This window comes from Mustela lutreola, chromosome 10 (assembly GCF_030435805.1).
Source record: "Mustela lutreola isolate mMusLut2 chromosome 10, mMusLut2.pri, whole genome shotgun sequence".
Taxonomy (NCBI): Eukaryota; Metazoa; Chordata; class Mammalia; order Carnivora; family Mustelidae; genus Mustela; species Mustela lutreola.
In genome coordinates, this window is record NC_081299.1 from 55,076,548 (window position 1) to 55,095,479 (window position 18,932).

At 37.1% G+C, this 18,932-nt stretch overlaps 1 protein-coding gene across 3 annotated transcripts in view; it reads right to left on the reverse strand.

Moving 5' to 3' along the window:
• The window catches only part of C10H1orf141 (chromosome 10 C1orf141 homolog), a 66,978-nt gene that overhangs the window by 30,854 nt on the left and 17,192 nt on the right, over positions 1–18,932 (reverse strand). The window contains exons 1-4 of one of the 3 annotated variants that reach the window (XM_059136455.1): positions 17,212–18,165; positions 15,954–16,107; positions 10,956–11,047; positions 6,717–6,874 (exon numbers count right to left, since the gene is read on the reverse strand). In XM_059136455.1, coding sequence (XP_058992438.1) covers positions 6,717–6,874; positions 10,956–11,030 — 233 coding nt within the window. In that variant the 5' untranslated portion in view covers positions 11,031–11,047; positions 15,954–16,107; positions 17,212–18,165. Of the gene's footprint in view, positions 1–6,716; positions 6,875–10,955; positions 11,048–15,953; positions 16,108–17,211; positions 18,166–18,932 lie in introns of those variants that run through there. The other 2 variants (XM_059136456.1, XM_059136457.1) reach the window with 2 other exon arrangements.

Below are 18,932 nucleotides of genomic sequence, written 5' to 3' on the forward strand. Positions count from 1 at the left end.
AGAAGGCCAAAGATGCCTGCACACACAGGGTTATATTACAAGAGTGGAAGCTTGAGCTTATGGAACCCAGATATTTTATAATGGACAGTAATATGCCTGCTCTTACTCAGAGGAAAGCACTCTTTCAAAGCTGTTTGTTATACAGAAATCCTTGAGAGGTTAGGAACAAAGGCATCCAGTGCCTCTGCTTGCAAGATGTACAGAAATAGGAGATCCATGGAAAATTTTTTCCAATAGCAGAGAAGGAATGGGAGATAAGATCCTAGGAATAAAAACTGAGTTCCTAGCACTAGGTTCTCCTATAATATGAAGAATGAAACCTGGATTATAAATTTGGTGGGTTAATTCACTAGCATAAAATCATAAATCTGTTTTCTGTAAATTGTATTTGTTTTGGGCTACTTATATATTTTTTTAATTCATCCCTCTCTACTTTTCCCTTTTTTGGTTTTATATTTAGGAAAATTCCCTGGAAAATTATGTCCTGTTGTAGTTGAGTTAAAGGGAATATAGGTAAGGGCCTTGATTTTGTCCTGGACGGGTTAGAGTTAAAGGAAGGTTGCTGTACACCCGTGGGATGGACGTGAAATGGCACATAAAGGGAAGAAACACAAGAGTAGGACACTGCTCAGCTGGAAGCATGGGGATTGCTCTAAAAGCTGCCTCTTCCCAACTGGACATCTCTTATGGATCACTTCCCTGATAATGCTTTGGAATGGCAGCCACTGTGAGATGGAAGTCCAGAGTTTTCATTCTGGTGCCATGGGATAATTCCAAATACATTTTTGTATCAGAAAGACTTCCAGTTTGAATCATTATTTTAATTATATTTAATTTTAATTTGCATAAAATAGTTACCCAAGTAAATTCCTCAGAAAGAATAGGTAGGCAGATTACCTTCTAAAGTTTTTCATACCCCAAAATTTGTCGTTTGTTCTCGTAAATAAGTAATTCAAAAAATAAAAAAATAAATGATGATTCATCCAAATGGAGGATTCTTCAATTGCCATTCTGTTCAAAAGTTGAAAACAGTTTATTGTTTTCTAGCCTCAGAGTTTTAGATGAGATGTATGAAACTCATTTGCTTTCCTTTCCTTATGTTACTCTAAGTCTAGCACTTGGTAACCTTTTTGATCTGAAAATTCAAGTATGTCTTCAAAAAAGGGCATTTTTTCCTAGTATTTATTTCCTTACCATATTTCTTACTTTCCTGATTTATTAAGTATATATTTATAGGTCAAATACCCTAAAACCCTATTATGTATCTCTTTTTGATCTGATTTCCATTTCTTTATTTTCTCCAGATTGTGCCTCTATTTGACCTTCTAGATTATCAATCCAGTTTTCATCTGTATTTTATTTTCATTTTCCTACTCAATTTTTGACTTTAGAAACATATATATATATTTAAGATTAATTTATTTGAGAGAGAGAGAGGAGGGGGAGGGGCGGAAGGAGACAAAGGGAGAATCCTAAGCAGAATGTGCTGAGTATGGAGCCTGATGTGAGGCTCAATCTCACAACCCTGAGATCATAACCTGAGCCGAAATCATGTGATGGATGCTTAACTTACTGTGCCACACAGGAGTCCCCAGAAATATTATCTTAAATCTCTTTTTGTTTTAGAATTATTTTTAAATCCTTTCATTTATTTTTAAATCCCTGATTAATTGTGCCTTTCAGATAAATGTTTTCTTAAGTTCTCTTCTGTTTCTTCCATAATCTGCTTTATTAGGAGTCACGAGTTCTGATTGTTTTTGTCTCCCTCCTTCGTATGAATGACTTGTGACTTCTCTTTGACCTCTCATTTCAGTGCATGTGGGTTCTTCAGCAGCTATAAAGGTCAGGCTATTTGAGACTTAGGTAATATCAGTCAGAGAGAGATAAGATTCTTTAGCCGTGTATCAGCCACAAAGAAGCTGTTCTAAGATGGTGACTAAGGGAGTGACAAAATGAAGAGGCCTCTAGAAATGTTTCTCAAACTGCTAGCTGTATATTAGAATCATGTAGGGTGTTTTGATACCTCAACTTTTCCCCAAAAGTTAAATCATAATCTCTAGGCAGGACTCAGCATATTTTCCAAAACCTCTCAAGTAGGCAGTCACTGTTGAGAAGTTCTGCTCTAGAATGTCAGGTTTCTCCAGGTATGAGCAATAAGTAGGAGTCCTCCTCCAGCTACAGAGAAGGGGGATGTTCAGCCCAGTAGTGACACTCTCCCCACAGAGAGCTAGATTTGAGGCTGTTACCTTCCCAGAATCCTCGTGGGACCTTGAAGGAGCTTGTGCCCACATAAGTGAGAAATAGTGTGGGCAGCAGCAAGCGAGGCATGAATCTCTGTTTCCACTCACATAAAATTCTTCCTCTTCTCTATCCTTCCGGCTCCCACCTCACCCCCTCCCCCACAACTTACCTGTAAGTTCTACTTTACCTTTAAGATTCTAGAAATGATTACCATATGTAAACATGACTTGTATATCTCATTACTATCTTACTTTTAATGACTGGAATATATGACTGCATATTTCAAAAATACAGCTTATATTTGTATTAGCTGGGTGGTTTTTTTTTTTTTTTTTTTGAGTGCCTACTGAATGTTGGAGAATTTTAAACTCTTCACATCCATTTAACTTTAATCCATTCAACTCACACAACAGCCCTGTGGACTATATACTATTATTATCCTCAGAATAATGATGAGAAGACCAGGAAACTGAGGCATAAGGAGAGACTGAGGCACAAAGAGGTTATATAATTTGTCCAAAGTTACAACTAGTAGGAGATAAAGTAAAGTACAAATCTGGCAACTGGCCTATAAACCTTCTCTTCATCTCTATGCCAGACTAATGTCACACAGAGTATTAAACTAAAGGAACAAGGAATTTGGCCAATTAAATTTCACTATAGGCTGCAAGTTCACTATAGGCTGAATGTTCTATTCATGTTTAATTAAATTTTTTATATGCAAGTTTATCCTATTGTCATAAAACTATTTCTAAAAGGAATATTCTTTTGACAGGTCTCAGTGTAGATTTATATGTAGGAACATAATTTTTTTTGAAGATTTTATTTATTTATCAGATAAAGACACAGTGAGAGAGGGAACACAAGCAGGGGGGAGTGGGAGAGGGAGAAGCAGGCTTCCCACTGAACAGAGAGCTCCATTCCAGCACCCTGGGATCATGACCTGAGCTGAAGGCAGATGCTTAACGACGGAGCCACCCAGGCGCCCTATTTTTAGGAAAATAATCTTCTAATGAGAAGTCCCTATTAATCTATGAATCTAAAGAAAAAATATTCTTTTTTTTAATTGTATCCTCAGTACTCTTGTAATTTTCAGGGACAATTTAAATACTCTTAATCTGGGGCGCCTGGGTGGCTCAGTGGGTTAAGCCGCTGCCTTCGGCTCGGGTCGTGGTCTCAGGGTCCTGGGATCGAGCCCCGCATCGGGCTCTCTGCTCAGCAGGGAGCCTGCTTCCCTCTCTCTCTCCCTCTCTGCCTGCCTCTCCATCTACTTGTGATTCTCTCTGTAAAATAAATAAATAAAATCTTAAAAATAAATAAATAGATAGATAGATAAATACTCTTAATCTGTCTCTTTGCCCCTAACTTGTTTTCTATTTCTTACCCCTTTATAAGTGGTAAAATTTCCATTTTCAGCTGATAATCCAGTACTAAATACTTAGGTAATGGAGAAAACACTTTGTCTCTCTTTTAAAAATTCCTTATTCCAGGTAATTTTTAATTTTTTAATTAATTTATTTTAATTTTAATTTTTAAAATTTAAATTTATAAATTAACATATAACATTATTTGTTTCAGGGTAGAGGTCAGGTAACTTTTTAAAGGGATTTTGGTAAAATGAGAACGACTATTTTGTCATGACAAACATCCAATTGTGAAAAGTTGCAGCGAAGAGTAGGCTTGGGTTTACTGAGAAATCTTAGAGACTATATACAGATTAATCAAGAGGTATTTTTAATATTTTATCAATTCCCACTTATCCAAGAGAAATGCAGAAATCCTGATCTAATAGTAACACGGAAAACGTGTCTCTGGGGGCAAGTGGGAAAGAAGCCCTAAGAATTTGAATGGTTCTCAATCTCAGCTTTATTTAAGAATCATCTGGGGAATCTTAAGAATATTAATGCCGGAGCTTCTCTCCAAACTAATGAAAGTAGAATCCAATTATTTTAAAGCTCTCAGGTAATACTAATGGACAGATGGGTTAAAAACTACTACTCTGAAAGCAAAGCTCAGCTACAAATAAACCTGGGCAGATTTCACAAATTAGGTGACCACAGCACCAGATTGAGAGTTGCTATGATTTTCAACAAACCCTGGGAAAAAATCAGAATGAATAGATGTTGGCTCCAGGCAGGAAGATTAGAGTAGCACGTAAACTAGAGCAGAGCTCAAAGGATGGTTCCAGGCCCAGCAGCACCAGCATTACCTGGAGACTCAAAAGACATGCAAATAATCAGGCCCCAGCCAGACCTATTGAATCATAAGCTCTGCAGGTGCAGCCCAGCATCTGCATTTTAAGGAGCCCTCCATGTTTGAGACTCACTGGGCTAGAACATTGCCTCTCTACCATTAGTGTTCACAGGAATCACAGAGGCGATCTTGCTAATCATGGCTTCTGTCTGGGAGGGGGTCAGACATTCTGCATTTCTAAGTTCTGGGGTGATAGGATGCTGCTGGATGGAAGACCACACTTTGAATTGCAAAGGGGCTAGAGGTCAGAAATGAAAGAGGCCTGCAGTGACCAGAAAGTCACTGGTCCAGGTGGGGGCAATTATGACATAAAGTTTAGGCTAAGCTGAAAGCTGTATGAATTAGATATGACACCTTAGCTTGGTGTAGGATCGAGGTTTACAAGCACTGGTGGAGACTAGTATCCTAAATTATAATTACCTTAACTTATAAGTCCAGGAACTGCATCTCAAGAGATGGAGGAGCTGAATCTATCCAATATAATCAATGAAACCAGGAAAGCATCGCTAATATGAGGACAGAAACTTTCTGCTTTGTGCTCTGTTATTTAAGCAATCATTTTGTCATAGCTAAAGAGGACTCGCTGCAAGAATGGGTTGCTTCCTGGAAGAAGAATGTTCCCCGCCTTCTGATTAACCTTCAGACATCTAAAACTTAATATATCCAAAATAAAACCTAGCTCTTCTCACTGTAATCCTCTTGATGAAGTTCTAGAACCTAGGTGAGGTTCGGTGGGCTGAGGTCCGGAGCCGATGACCAAGAAAGAATTCTTGAGACATCTTTGGTGCAAAATGGTGGTTTATTAAAGCACGGGGACAGGACCCGTGGGCAGGAAGAGCTGCTGCCCCGGGTTGTGAGGGTAGGCATGTTATATACCTTGCGGTTGGGGGAAGGTGAGGAGAACGGAGGTTTCAAGGAGAGTTTTCACATGTTAAGGAGGGCCTACACGGTGCCCGGGGGAGGCCTTGCCCTTATGGCCTGATCAATGTCGTTTTAGGTCAGGCATTAACATCAAGATAGTTGGGAGATTCTTGGTGGGGTGTTATGATCCTGCTATCATTTACATTCCCTTCTACCTCAGCCTCCTCCAGTTTATGGTGGGAAGGGAGATATTAGGGCTTCAGGAACTGAGAGTTATTTGCCTCTGGAAATTTGTGCTATTGATAAGGTAACCTCCCTGTTTGTAGATCTCTAGGACATCTGCAGAGCAAGGGAGATTCCTGTTCTGCAGGATTGTGATCTCTGCAAGTTAACTATTTATCGTTTTATGGCAGTCAGGGGTGCCTGAGGAATGCTACACATATTACGGAGGGGAGCCAGTGGAGAGGGGGTGCAAGGCGCCAGCTTTTGCTCTGTCCTCAGCCAGCCTCCTACTCCCTCATCACTCTTATCCACCCCAATGTGCTTTGCACAATATGTTCTCCTCCTAAGTACAGAGTGTTGTAATACACCTAGCTACCAAGCCCAGAAGCCCCAAGTCATTCTACATTCGGAATAGGAGGTGTTGATGGAGAGCACAGGCTCTGAAATCAGACTGCTAGAGTTTAAATTCAGCTTGGGCCACTTAACTGTGTGACCTTGGGCAAGTTATTTCACCTCATTCCAATGGATTCCTCATCTGTAAAACTTCACTGAGCACACTGAATGGTTATACAGAATAAATGAGGTAAGAACAGTGTCCCCACCACCACCACCAATGTACGACTGCAATTCTGTTAATTCTACATCTTATTACTTCTTTTGCCTGGGCTCTCCTCTACATTTCTGATATCTAGAAAAATTAATGGCATAGTGCACATACAGAATGCCAATGGAAAACCAAATATGACATACTCAGGCTATCCCTTGTAAGGACACAGAGAAACTGACTTCTTGATTTTCTATGTGGACTTCTTTTGTCAGTCTGTTGGTCTAAAACTTGAAATAAAACCTGATATTAATTTGGGGTAATGTAATAGAATTCAAGACAAGTCTTTCTTTAAAAACTCAGAATTGTAATTAGTACCTAATTACCATCTGTAATAGTAAAATATTATAATAAATATTTTGTAAATGATGACTATTCAGAATGCTGATCAAGTATGTTGTAATTCATAAGCACTATAAAACATAACCTGTGTTAGACAAAGCTTACATTTAAAACAAATTACATAATCTAAGACAAATCTACAGTAGTGCTTTAAAACTCCAAACTGAAAGTCCCAGGTAGTTAGTACGGTTACCTTTTCCCTTTTTTAATACTGTATAAATTGTCTCCTGTGATCTTGGGTACTTTCTTAGATATGAATGGAACAATATCCTCTTCAAATTCTAACTGAAAGTCAAACGTCAGGGGTGTAACTGAAGTATTTTTCTTTCCTTGACTCTGAAGCGTGTTTGTCTGCAGGAAAGCCAAAGTACAGCATTGTGAAAAAAATGACTTCTTTTCATAGAGGGAAAATCCTGTGTGGAAAGGAACAAAATTAGTCTCACTTTATGCACACACAACAGAATTTATGTGCCAGTCAATAATGGAGAAATATTACAGATTGAAAACTGGGAGCCTTGTGTACCAACATTTTTTAATGTTGTTGCTGTGTGACCTAAGCTGCTCTTTTCCCATCCATGAAATGAGAAGACTTTGGATGAGATGATCATGAAGGCTCCCTCCTAATTCTAAAATTTAGAATTTCAGAACAACCTGTAAATTAAGCAAAGACCATACTCATACATTGAGTTATTGGAAGGAGAACAACATGGTCTCCAACCTGCTGCTCTTGCTGTCCCCACAAAAGAGGTGAATCACTGCAACATTTGTCTAGTTGCATGAGCCAGAAATAGAGTTAAGAAAGCAATCAAAAGACTTTGTTCAAATATTTATAGAAATGGACTGAAGAGAGAAAAGGATATAGCTAACGAGTTAGTTAAGCAGCCAAAATCTTTTCTAAAAAAACCTCCAGCACTGCATAGAGGAATAAAGTGATGAAAAATTTGAAAGCAAGCCAAGGGATAGGAGCTTTTGCTTCTGCCAAAGAAGGATTAGCGTTATAGGAATTGCCCTCCTGCTGTAAATAACTAGAAAACCAGACAAAACATATGAAAACAACTGTAATCGGGCATTAGAAAGCACGCGGGGGTTGGGAGGAGGACATAATCCCCAAGAAAAGGGAAACAAATGAGGTAAATCCCACAATAGCTCAGCTTGCTTATTAAAGGCAGTTTCTACACTGAGACGCAGGGAAGGGGAACTCACATCAAACCTTCGCCCTTAACCTTGTTGAATTTAAGAGACAGAAATTGTCCCAACAATTACATTCTTGGGTGTCCACCCTAGAGAAATGAAAATTTATGTTCACACAAAAACCTGTACACAAATATTCAGAGCAGCTCTCTTTAAGCTTTTTTTTTTTTTTTTAAGTAACTTTACTTTTAAAAGCAAAATACTGAAAACAACCCAAATGTCCTTCAGTGGGTGAGTGATTGAAACTCTGTACATCCATATAATGGCATACTACTCAGCAATAGAATCTATATATTATTTATAATAACAAATCTATTGATTCATGCAAAAACTTAGATGGGCCTCAATGGGCATTATGCTTAGTGAAGATGAGTCAATCTCAAAATTTCACATACTGAATGATTCTGTTTACATAACATCCTCAAAATTACTGTGATAGAGATGGAGAACAGATTAGCCATTGCCAGGGCTAGACGGGGAGTAGAGTAGCGGTATAGATACAAATACAGAGAAGTAACATGAGGGATTTCTTTTATGGTGATGAAAATGTGCTGACCTTGATTGTGGTAGTGATCATACAAATCTATTACAGGATAAAAATCAATAAAATTATACACACAAATGAATACAGGTGAAAACTAAATAAAGTCTGTAGTCTGGTAAAGAGCAATGTACGAGTGTTAACATGGGTTGGGACTCATACTGGTTTTGATACTGTACACAACCCGTATAAAATGTCACCACCACTGGGGGCAACTGGGTGAAAGGGACATGGGACTCTCAGTAGTCCCTCTGACACTTCCTGTGAGTTGATAATTATTTCAAAATACAAGGTTTTAAAAAAATAAAGAAGCGCCAAAGTGATTTATATATTGTTATCTCATCTTTTGGTCATTAAAAAAGAAAATAGAGGCAATTCATTTTCATAAATGTATGTATGTGTATGTGCAACTGCATATTTATGAGTATATGTAAAGATATATTGATTTATACATACATATATAATATTTGTATATCTTTGTGAGAGCACAAAAGAAAATGTGGATGGATAAACCCAAACTGCGAAGTGTTGCTTGCCTCAAGAGGAAAGAGTTGAAGAGGCCAGAGACAATATTTCTTTACGTATTTTCCATTAGTATAATTTTTTAAAGATTTTATGTATTTATTTGACAGAGGAAGAGAGAGAGAGAGAGAGGGAGAGGATGTGCAAAAGCAGGGATAGCGGGAGAGGGAAAAGCAAGCTCCCCCTTGAGCAGGGAGCCCTATGTGGGACTGGATTCTAGGACCCTGGGATGATGACATGAGCCCAAGGCAGACCCTTAACCAACTGAGCCATTCAGGCACCCCTCTTTAAGTATAACTTTTATATATATTTGTATGTTGCTTATTTCCAAAAGCATGTTTTAATTTTATACTTTGAAAAAATAAGAAAAGTTTTACATTTTGATTATATATACTTTCAAAAGAATATCCAGAGAATCCTCTCTCAGTAACACATAAATTGGGCATAGTAACACAAAACTAGAAAATGCATTGAAATGCTTTGCACAAAGGAAGTTTTTAGTAAAAGGTAAGAATTACAAGGACTAATCATATATAAAAGGGGATTTCAGGACAAATTATATAGATTTATCTCTGATATTTTCTAAAGTACATTTCATTTTAAACAAAAAATGAAAGAGGAAAGAACTTCAGAGTGCTTAAGTCCAATATGGTTGCTTTAGTAAGTTACTCCTAGTTTGCAATTTCAAAATTTGGGTAATGATAACAGAATGAATTTATTGTTTTTTCTATATTTCTCTATTTTCTGAATAAAAGAAAATCAAATTTCTATTCAAGCAACAAAATTTTCGTTTTCAGGTTCACAAATACGTTCAATCACTTTAGAATTCCTCTCTGTGCTGTTTTCCTTGATTTCTTAAACTTGATGCTCTTTATGTTTCATTTACTCACATTGCTATATTATTTTGCAAATTTTTGCATAACCAAATTAAATTGCTCATATATGCTAAGAACCTGGTTTTTAAAATTATATTCTTTTTTTTTTTAAGATTTATTTACTTCTTTTGTGAGAGAGAGCACATAAGGGCGGAGGGGCAGGGGCAAAGGAAGAGGGAGAGGGGAAGCAGACTCCTGCTGAGCAGGGAGCCAGATGCAGGGCTCCATCCACTACCAAGGAATCATGGCCTGAGCTGAAACCAAGTTTGATGCTTAATCAATTGAGCCAATCTAGGCATCCCCAAAACTATATTCCTTATTAATATTTTTATTGAATTTTATAAAAGTCCCACCTTTTTTAATTTTATGAGTTTTATTTTTAATTTGGTAACTATACCAAATAGTTTCTTCTTTTTAATAAACCAATTAAATAACTTTTTATATGTTAGAAAATATGAGTGAGAACTATAGTAGTCATATTTACTATTTGACTGCCTATTTGATTTTTTTATCTTCATCACCTTAGATACATTATAACCTAATATAATATGACAGCTATCCAATAGTCAAAATATGAAAAGAGCCCAAATGTCCATCAACTGATGAATGGATATATATATATACATAGAGAGAAACATACTTCTATACACACAATGGAATATTACTCAGCCAACAAAAAGAATGAAATCTTGCCATTTACAATAATGTGAATAGAATTAGAGTGAATATTATGCTAAGCCAAATAAGTCAGTCAGAGAAAGACAAAGACCATATGATTTCACTCATGTGAACTTAAGAAGCAAAACACAGAACATAGGAGAAGGGAAGGAAAAATAAAATAAGAGGAAAACAGAGAGGGAGACAAACCATTGAGACTCTTAACTTTAGGGAACAAACTGACAGTTGCTGGAAGGGAGGTGGCTGGGGGCATGGGGTAACTGGATGACGGGCATTAAGGAGAGCACTTGTTGAAATGAGTACTGGGTGTTATATGCACCTGATGAATCACTGAACTCTATCTTGAAACTAATAATGCACTTTATGTTAACTCACCTGAATTTAAATGAAATCTTGAAAGAAAAAAAAAAATGGCAGTTATCCAGAAGTTACCATGTATATCTAATTAATTCTTTATAGTATGCACTGACATGGTCTACTTTTTGAACTAATATAATTATTTGCTTTTTACAAATTAGCTTATATCTCCAAATTAATGCATCATTAACTAAAAATTAAAAATCATTCACATTTGAAATAATAATATTTTAATGATTAAATTTAATTTTAGCTTTCATTTACAAACCTTTGCTCTTCTGGCCAAGAGTATCTTTGCCTGCTCATCCAGAATATCTAACTTCTCTAAGATTTTTTCTGCCATTTTCTGTCAGTAAATTCCTATTTAAAAAGGAGAAAAGAGAAGAAATCTCCAAAACAAATAAAATTTAAACATATAATTTGATTAGTTAGGCATAAGAGACCCAGATTTACATTAATATTTGGGGTACAAAAGAGAACTGTATAGATTATGGAATAAAAATGGGATTATAGAGGTATCCAAGTTTTTTTTAGACAGAAGGTCAAATGATCGGAACTCCCAGATGTGTGTGGACTTTAGGAAAGTTAAAATGTCTGATGTGACTCATACTTGAAGCAAGGACACGTGGCTTGATTTATACCTATTTTCTTTTTGTTGTGATGTAATTTTAATGAAAGCAAATGTGAAGAGTTCACAATTGTATAATTAATTGCATTCAAATTAAATTAGTCAATGATCCAAGACTATTAATACAGCACTTAGAAAGTGATCAGTCACACAGAGAGAGTGGCTGTCAAGCTGGATGAATCCTATTGTCCTAATAACTCAAAATCTCTCATCAATTAAGATTGCTGAAAATTACATCTGGGGTCAGGCAGCTCGTATTAGGCTCGGGGACCTAAATATTAGACATCAGGACACAAAGTACCTTTGCAATGCACTACAAATAGCTAGGAGTAGAGTAGGGGCAAACGTTAACCCAAGGCTCCGTCTAGATTTTTGCTCAGTGGATTGAACGTGCTCCAGTGGCATTTAAATGTAAACATTGTCTGGTTCACAGAAAGTACTGAATTCTTCAATATTTCTAAGGAACATCAATGTCAACCAAAGAGCTTGTTTCTTCCAAGCTCAAAAATATCTATGCTATTTCTCCGATATTATATATTATTCAGTGTTTCCTAAAACAATAATGCATGAAAAGATAGGGATAAAGGATTCTATGCCAAAAGCTCTCATTATTTAGTACTTGGTTTCTTTTTTCTACTCTTGGACTCTTCTGGGCCATGGGGCTGCAGGCGGATTATTTGCCTTGTTAACAAACCATATAACCTGAAGTTGCAGATTGGAGAGGGAATATGTAGGCAAGTGTGTTAGCACAATTATGAGTTACCTCAAACTTTCTAGGTCTCCTAATGAAGAGTACAGGACAGATTTTAGAAGAGAATCTAGATTATCTGGATACTATGTGTTGTCTTCTCCAATCCAGGAACCAGTCCTCTCATAGATGCTAAAAACAACTGAAGGAATTTTGGTTTCTGTTTTTTCCTTAAAGCATAATGTGAGTTCAAGGGCATAGAGAAGGCTCCCATATTCCTCACCAAAATTTCTTTTATTGGGGACAAAGATTTTAATTTTTCAATAAGGAATAGAAAGGCAAATAACTTCAAGAACCAGAATATTGAAGTGAATGGGTTTCCAAGTTTGGGAAGAGATAAATTACACAAGGGACAACTGAGGCACACGGCTGACTTGTGAGAGGGAACAGAAAGCAGGTCTTTTTAGAGAATAAGATGTCCTTGTTATACATCTTCAACATCACACCAGACATTTTAGGATGTACCATATCTTCACCTTTTATACACACACTCTCTCTCTCTCTCTCTCACACACACACAGCTGTAATTTAAAGGAATTGCGTTTTATTTAAAATTATTTTGCTATGGTAAATTACTTAGGTATGGTATGATTTCTAGCAAATCACTGTGCATGTCACAAGGTTTCTTGAAGTGAGAAAACTTAAGCAACAAATGATTTTTAAGTGTCAGTGACAGTTTCATGAATACTAAATTTAACCATTAATGAAATTGACAGAATTTTATTGATTTTAGTTTTGGAGTTTTATTTTGCAGTTCATATTTTGAAGCCTATACTTTTTTTCAGTTTCCAAATGTTTTCGTAGGTTTTTGGCAGTGTGCCAGTGGCTTCTAATGGATAAATGGCCCTGGGACAAAGTAGAGGTGAGGAAACACTACAGACTAACTTGCTTGCTTTCATCATTAAACCAAGAATACCAAGGGCTTAGCTGTATCTCTTCAAATAAACACTGAGAGCAAAGGAGCATCAGGCAGTTCTAATACAATGACATATTCAAACTGTTCTGCATAAACTAAAAACTAATCCTTTAACACACAATACTATATTACATGTTCCTCAATATAACTCTCTGTGTTTTAGTCCTTTCTTGATTCTTTTTTTAATTTTAATGTCTACTTTAAATCTGCATGTTGGTTTCATACTTCTACTTCATACTTCTATTTCTATGAGCACATATTCTACTTAATTCTATTTCTGACCATATACTATCATCAGATGGTAAACATTTAATTGTTATTTCCTCATTTGGTTATTTAACTGCATTACCTGAGAAATACTGTGCTAGGCTTTCCACCAAATCTACGTCTGGCAGACATTATCTTCCTGCGCAAGGCAGATGGGCTTTCCTCTATCACTAAGAAGACAGAGACCATCTGGCTCCTGGGTGACTCAGTTGCTTAAACAACTGACTCTTGGTTTTGGCTCAGGTCATGATTTCAGGGTTGTGAGATCAAGCACCTGTGGGCTCCATGCTCAGTACAGTACACTTGAGAGTCTCTCCCTCTGCTCTTCCCCTGGCCCCTGCTTGTAAGTGCCCCCCCTCTCTAAAATAAAATAAATAAATAATAAGATTTTTTTTTTTTAAAGAAAAAGGAAGAAAGAAAAGAGAGACCAGCAAGTAAGAACTTCTTCAACTCCTCTTTCTTGTGCCAAAGTCTTATCTGCATCCATTTGCATCTAACTTGTATTTTAATTTTAATGGAAGTGTTGCCTCTCCCATCCATAGTTAATCCCTCCCAGGGTATTTTAGACTCTATTACCTCTGTGCTCCCAAAAGAATTACCTCCACTGTTTGCACCCTTTCTCTGGAATCTGTCAATCTCTTTTCTTCACAATTTCTTCTCCTTAGCATTCTCACACCTCTTCTAGTTTTGTTTTGTTTTGTTTTTTAAAGATTTTATTCCTTCACTTGAAAGGGAGAGATCACAAGTAGGCAGACAGGTAAGCAGAGAGAGAGGGGGAAGCAGGCTCCCTCTTGAGCAGAGAGCCCAATGTGGGGCTTGATCCCTGACCCCAGGATCATGACCCGAGCCGAAGGCGGAGGCCCCAACCTACTGAGCCACCCAGGCGCCCCCTCTTCTAGTTTTAAGAAAAAAATTCTTCCCATAACCTGACTAGCTGTTATTCTCTCTCATCTTCCCTGATTGACACATTTCTTAAAATGCTCATCTTTACTTAGGGTTTCTAATTTCTTACATTTCTTTTCCTTCTTAATTTATCATCATTTGGCTTCCTTCTATACTCTGCTACTAGAGCCACTCTCATAGGCCACCAGGGTCACCATCTTATCAATTGGTGACCGCTTTTCTGCTCTTTTTACCTTATATGAATGTCTATAACTCTTATACATGTTGACCACTCCTTTCTATGTAAACCCTGCCCTCTCTTGGTTTCTAAGACAACAGTCCCATTTTCCTACTCTCTGAAGATTCCTTCTTCCTCCAATCACTCCCTAAATACTTGAGAGATGGAAGTGTTCCTCATCCTTAGTGTTTCTAAGGGCTCAGACCATCTTTTTCATTATTCCATACATCCTTTGGGATGACCTCTCAAACTCATAGCTTCATCTACCACCATCTATTTTCAAACAAAATCTCTTTTGAGTTCCAAACAAATATTCCTAACTCAACCCAGATTTCCCACAGGTAGCCCAAATTAGATCTAAAAGTAAACTTGTCCACATCCTTCTTCTCCCTCAGTCAAAAGTCTCTTTCAACCTTTATTATCATATTATCTCATATTTACGGGCATTCAGTCCATAAACTTAGGCATTGCAATAACAATCCTTATTGCTGCAGAATGAACTCAGAAATTTCCAAGGAGTACAGATGTCCCATTGCTACCCCAGGCCTGCTAAGTCAGGATTTATGGAGGGGAAGATAAAGACTATTTTTTAAAGCCATTCTGATGCAACTATTCCCCAAACCAGGATTTGGTCACCACTCTGTGGAAAAACTCCCTCTCATCCCCTCTCTAAACGCACACAATCTTTATCTTGTGTTCGCTACATCTTACATATCCTCTCAGTTTTTCTCCTCATATCTATTCACATTGCTATTGCTTATGTTTAGGGTTCCATAACTTGTTGCCTGGATTATTGCAATAGTTCCAAAATATGTGTATACATTTGATCCATTCTATCTTCCATTTTGTCCTTCACATTTGTCTGACTTATTTTCTCAAGAAAACACACACACACACACACACACACACACACACACACACCCCTCCCTGATTAAGGCTTCAATCTCTCCCTACAGCTTTTAGGAGAAAGGGCCAAGCTTCTTGATTTCTCATGTAAGAATCATGGTTTGGCCTCCAAGTCTTTAACTTCATCTGCTTCTTCCTCATGTATACATGATACCCTGGTCCTGAAGAACAACTTGCAGTTCCTCAAATGTGTTGTATTTTCTTTACTGGTTGCTTGGCTTCTGCTGTTTCCCATTGCCTGCAAAGTTGTTCTTCCATTCCCTGTATTTCTAAGTTCTATTCATCCCTTAAGACCCAACACAAATAACATCTCTGCGGGGAAGCTTTCTCTGATACACTATGATTTAAATGTCCAATATCTGTGCTTACATGATAGTCTATGTGTATTGTTAACCCAGTTCTTAATCACTCTCTATTAAACCATTTGATACTCTTATTTTATTCTTCCTCTAGACCATGTGTTTCTTGAAAGCAGGAACCATGCCTAATATTTGCATCCCTGTTACCTAACAATATGAATGAAATAACCATCAGCCATAAAGGAAATGGACAAATATAAAGTGTTACAACAGTTTTCAACTGCCATTTACATGTATAAGTTAACACAAATAATTGTCAAAGTCCTGTTGATGTTCTTCTAGATTAAGCTATAGCATTTAAAAGCATTACTTTCTCTCCCACCTTCAAACTCAGAAAGGTAGCATAACATGTTGGTTAAGAAAATGGACTTTGGAGTCAGACTGTCTGGAGTCCTTCGCTCTGCTACTTATCAGCTGTGTGACTGTGGGCTAATTGCTTAACTTCTCTGTGTTGCCCCTTTTCTGTGTTGTTCAATCTGTAAAATGGAAATAAGACAACAACCTACTTCACTGGGTCGTTATAAGTTTCAGTTGAATGAATATAAGTGACATACAATATTTGGCAAATAAAAAACCAGTAATGATGCATTTCCCTATTAAGAATAAGACATGTGGGATACCTATAAATGCTGCAAAATGCATGTTTTCCACCTGAATATCATTTCATTTTTTTCTGCCATCCTTGCCATATGTCTAACTGTCTGCTTACTTTTTTCACGGTGTATTTCTTTAAATTATAACTACACAAACTCCTTGGAACTTGATAAACAATGAGAATTTATTCAGCAATTTAGTATCTTCTATTTTAATCCCACAATTCAGTATCTTCTGTATCATGTCATTTGATTATGTTTCCTTTCCTTCTCTAGTTCTTTCATAGTTTTATTTCTCAATTTTATACCAAAACCTTATTCTGGGGCACCTGGGTAACTCAGTATGTTAAGCAACTGCCTTTGGCTTGGGTCATGATCCTAGGGTCCTGGGATTGAGCCCCATGTCTGGCTCCTTGCTCAGTGGGGAAACTGCTTTTCCCTCTGCCTCTACCTGCTACTCTGCCAGCTTATGCTCTTCTCTTTCAAATAAATAAATACAAATTCTTTTTTTAAAAAAAAATCTTTTTCTGAGTTCACTGAACAGAAACTAAAACTGTGTCTTACAAACACAAGTATAGAGGGCCTGGGTAACTCAGTGGGTTAAAGCCTCTGTCTTTGGCTCAGGTCATGATCTCAGGGTCCTGGGATCAAACCCCACATCGGTCTCTCTGTTCAGCGGGGAGCCTACTTCCCCCACTATTCTGCCTGCCTCTCTGCCTACTTGTGATCTCTGTCTGTCAAATAAATAAATAAAATCTTAAAAAAAAAAAACCACACACACAAGTATGCAGGCCTTAGGGAAACAACCCTGGTAAACATTACCATATCTTCATACTGGATATACATCAAAAACATATCATTAGGTTGTGCTCAAGTAAACAGATCTAATGATCCCCCTTTCAACCAATACATTAACTGGGACAGGAGAGATGATCTCACTTCTAAAATATGTATAGATATATCTGAAGAGTTCTTATATGTACTTACAGTTGTAGGAAAATGCTCTACTCTCTGTTCTTATGTAGTGTTCTTATGTGGTCACAGAAGCCTAACTCATAGAATCTTGGGGTTAGAAGGGTCAATAGTCTCTCATACAATTCCATGAACAGTGAAGCAATACTGATCCCAACTGAACAAGACTTTTCTGATCCTTTTGTTTTTGTTGTTCTAATGCTTTTGTTTCATTGTCATTGTCTTTCCCAGGTTTCAGATTTCACTTTTCCTTCCAATTAGTTCCTGCCCCTTATTCTCCTGCCCCAGTCTTCCTCCTTATCCCTCAAATACTGATTCTTCATAATTCCATCAGAGTTGTCTTTTTGATGACACTGAATTGCTGACCAAACCTTAACTAGGTCCCCATTACCTACAGAATAACATGCAAACTTTTCAGATGACATATGAGATATTTGAAGAAAAGCCAGTCTAGGATCTGGCTCAGTTCACCTTTTGAGTTAATCTCCACCATATCCAGTCTTCTTCTGCCAAACGCTATGATTCTCATTCCCTGGATGCCTCCTGCCTTTCTCGCAGGTATATTCTTCACTCATGCTTTTCCTTTCCCTGGCAATGTTTTTTCTTCATGCCTTCCAGTCAAAAGCCTACTCTTTATCAAATCCTAGTATGAAGGCTACCTCTTCTGTGAAATTTTCCTTGACATCCTTGTATTTCTTGTCTTGGTGACAGTCTCTTCCTCATGTGTGCTCCTATCATGCTTTGTCCTACACCATAGAATTGGGTACATTGTGCTACAGAAATTCACTCTGACAAGTTGCCTCCTCACTGTGTTGAAAGCTCATGCAAAACAATGATTACCCACCTATGAATCTCAGCAGCAAGTAAAGGATTTTATACCTAAGTGGGATCTGAAAAGTAAAATTTAATTTGGAGGCATCTCTGGTTATATCATTTTAGGGAGAGTAATCCCAGTTTATCTTAATAGATAATGTTAATTCAGGATGATTTACTGGGTATGAAACATGAAGTTGAGTGAATGATTATAAAATATGTTTCTTGCCAAATTTAAATTCAGTAAAATTATTTCCAAAGGAAACTTGGATTTATGTTCTCAATTACTGGCTCAGTAATGACAGTTTTTAAAAAAAAGAACACAATGAAACAGAGAACTTGCCAACTAGGACAAAATGAAATTCTCAGTGGTTCTTACAGTAAATCACCCACAGAACTTGATGTGAAGACTTATCTGCATAATGAACAATTTCAGGGTTGCAGGGCCAATATTATAAGCACATCAGAGGCTGAGTCATACTAAAAATAACAGTATCAAACTAAAAAGTTGCTTTTAAGAACAATAATTCATTTTTAAAAATTAGCACCTTTGGTACTGAAGAAAATTCAGAAAGCACACAAACAAAAAACTCTAATGCTTCCAACATAATAGGCTCTGCTAAACAGGTTTCTTTAGCAAGTTCTAAATGTCTCCTATTAAAGGAAGAACTCAGGAAAACCAAAAGGGCCTCAAACACATAAAGAGTGTGACTGAGCAATTATCTAGAAAATGGAAGTTTAAATTAAAAATTTCTCCCATTATCTGGTTTTTTTTGGTTCAAACATTTACTCCTTGAAGGAAAAGCGTCTATCTTGTGCTTTTATCTTACACACGCACCAAACACTGTGTTCCACACATCGAACTCATCGTTCAATAATTACATTTTACTTAATGAGATACCAGGCTGAATTTCTCCACCTCA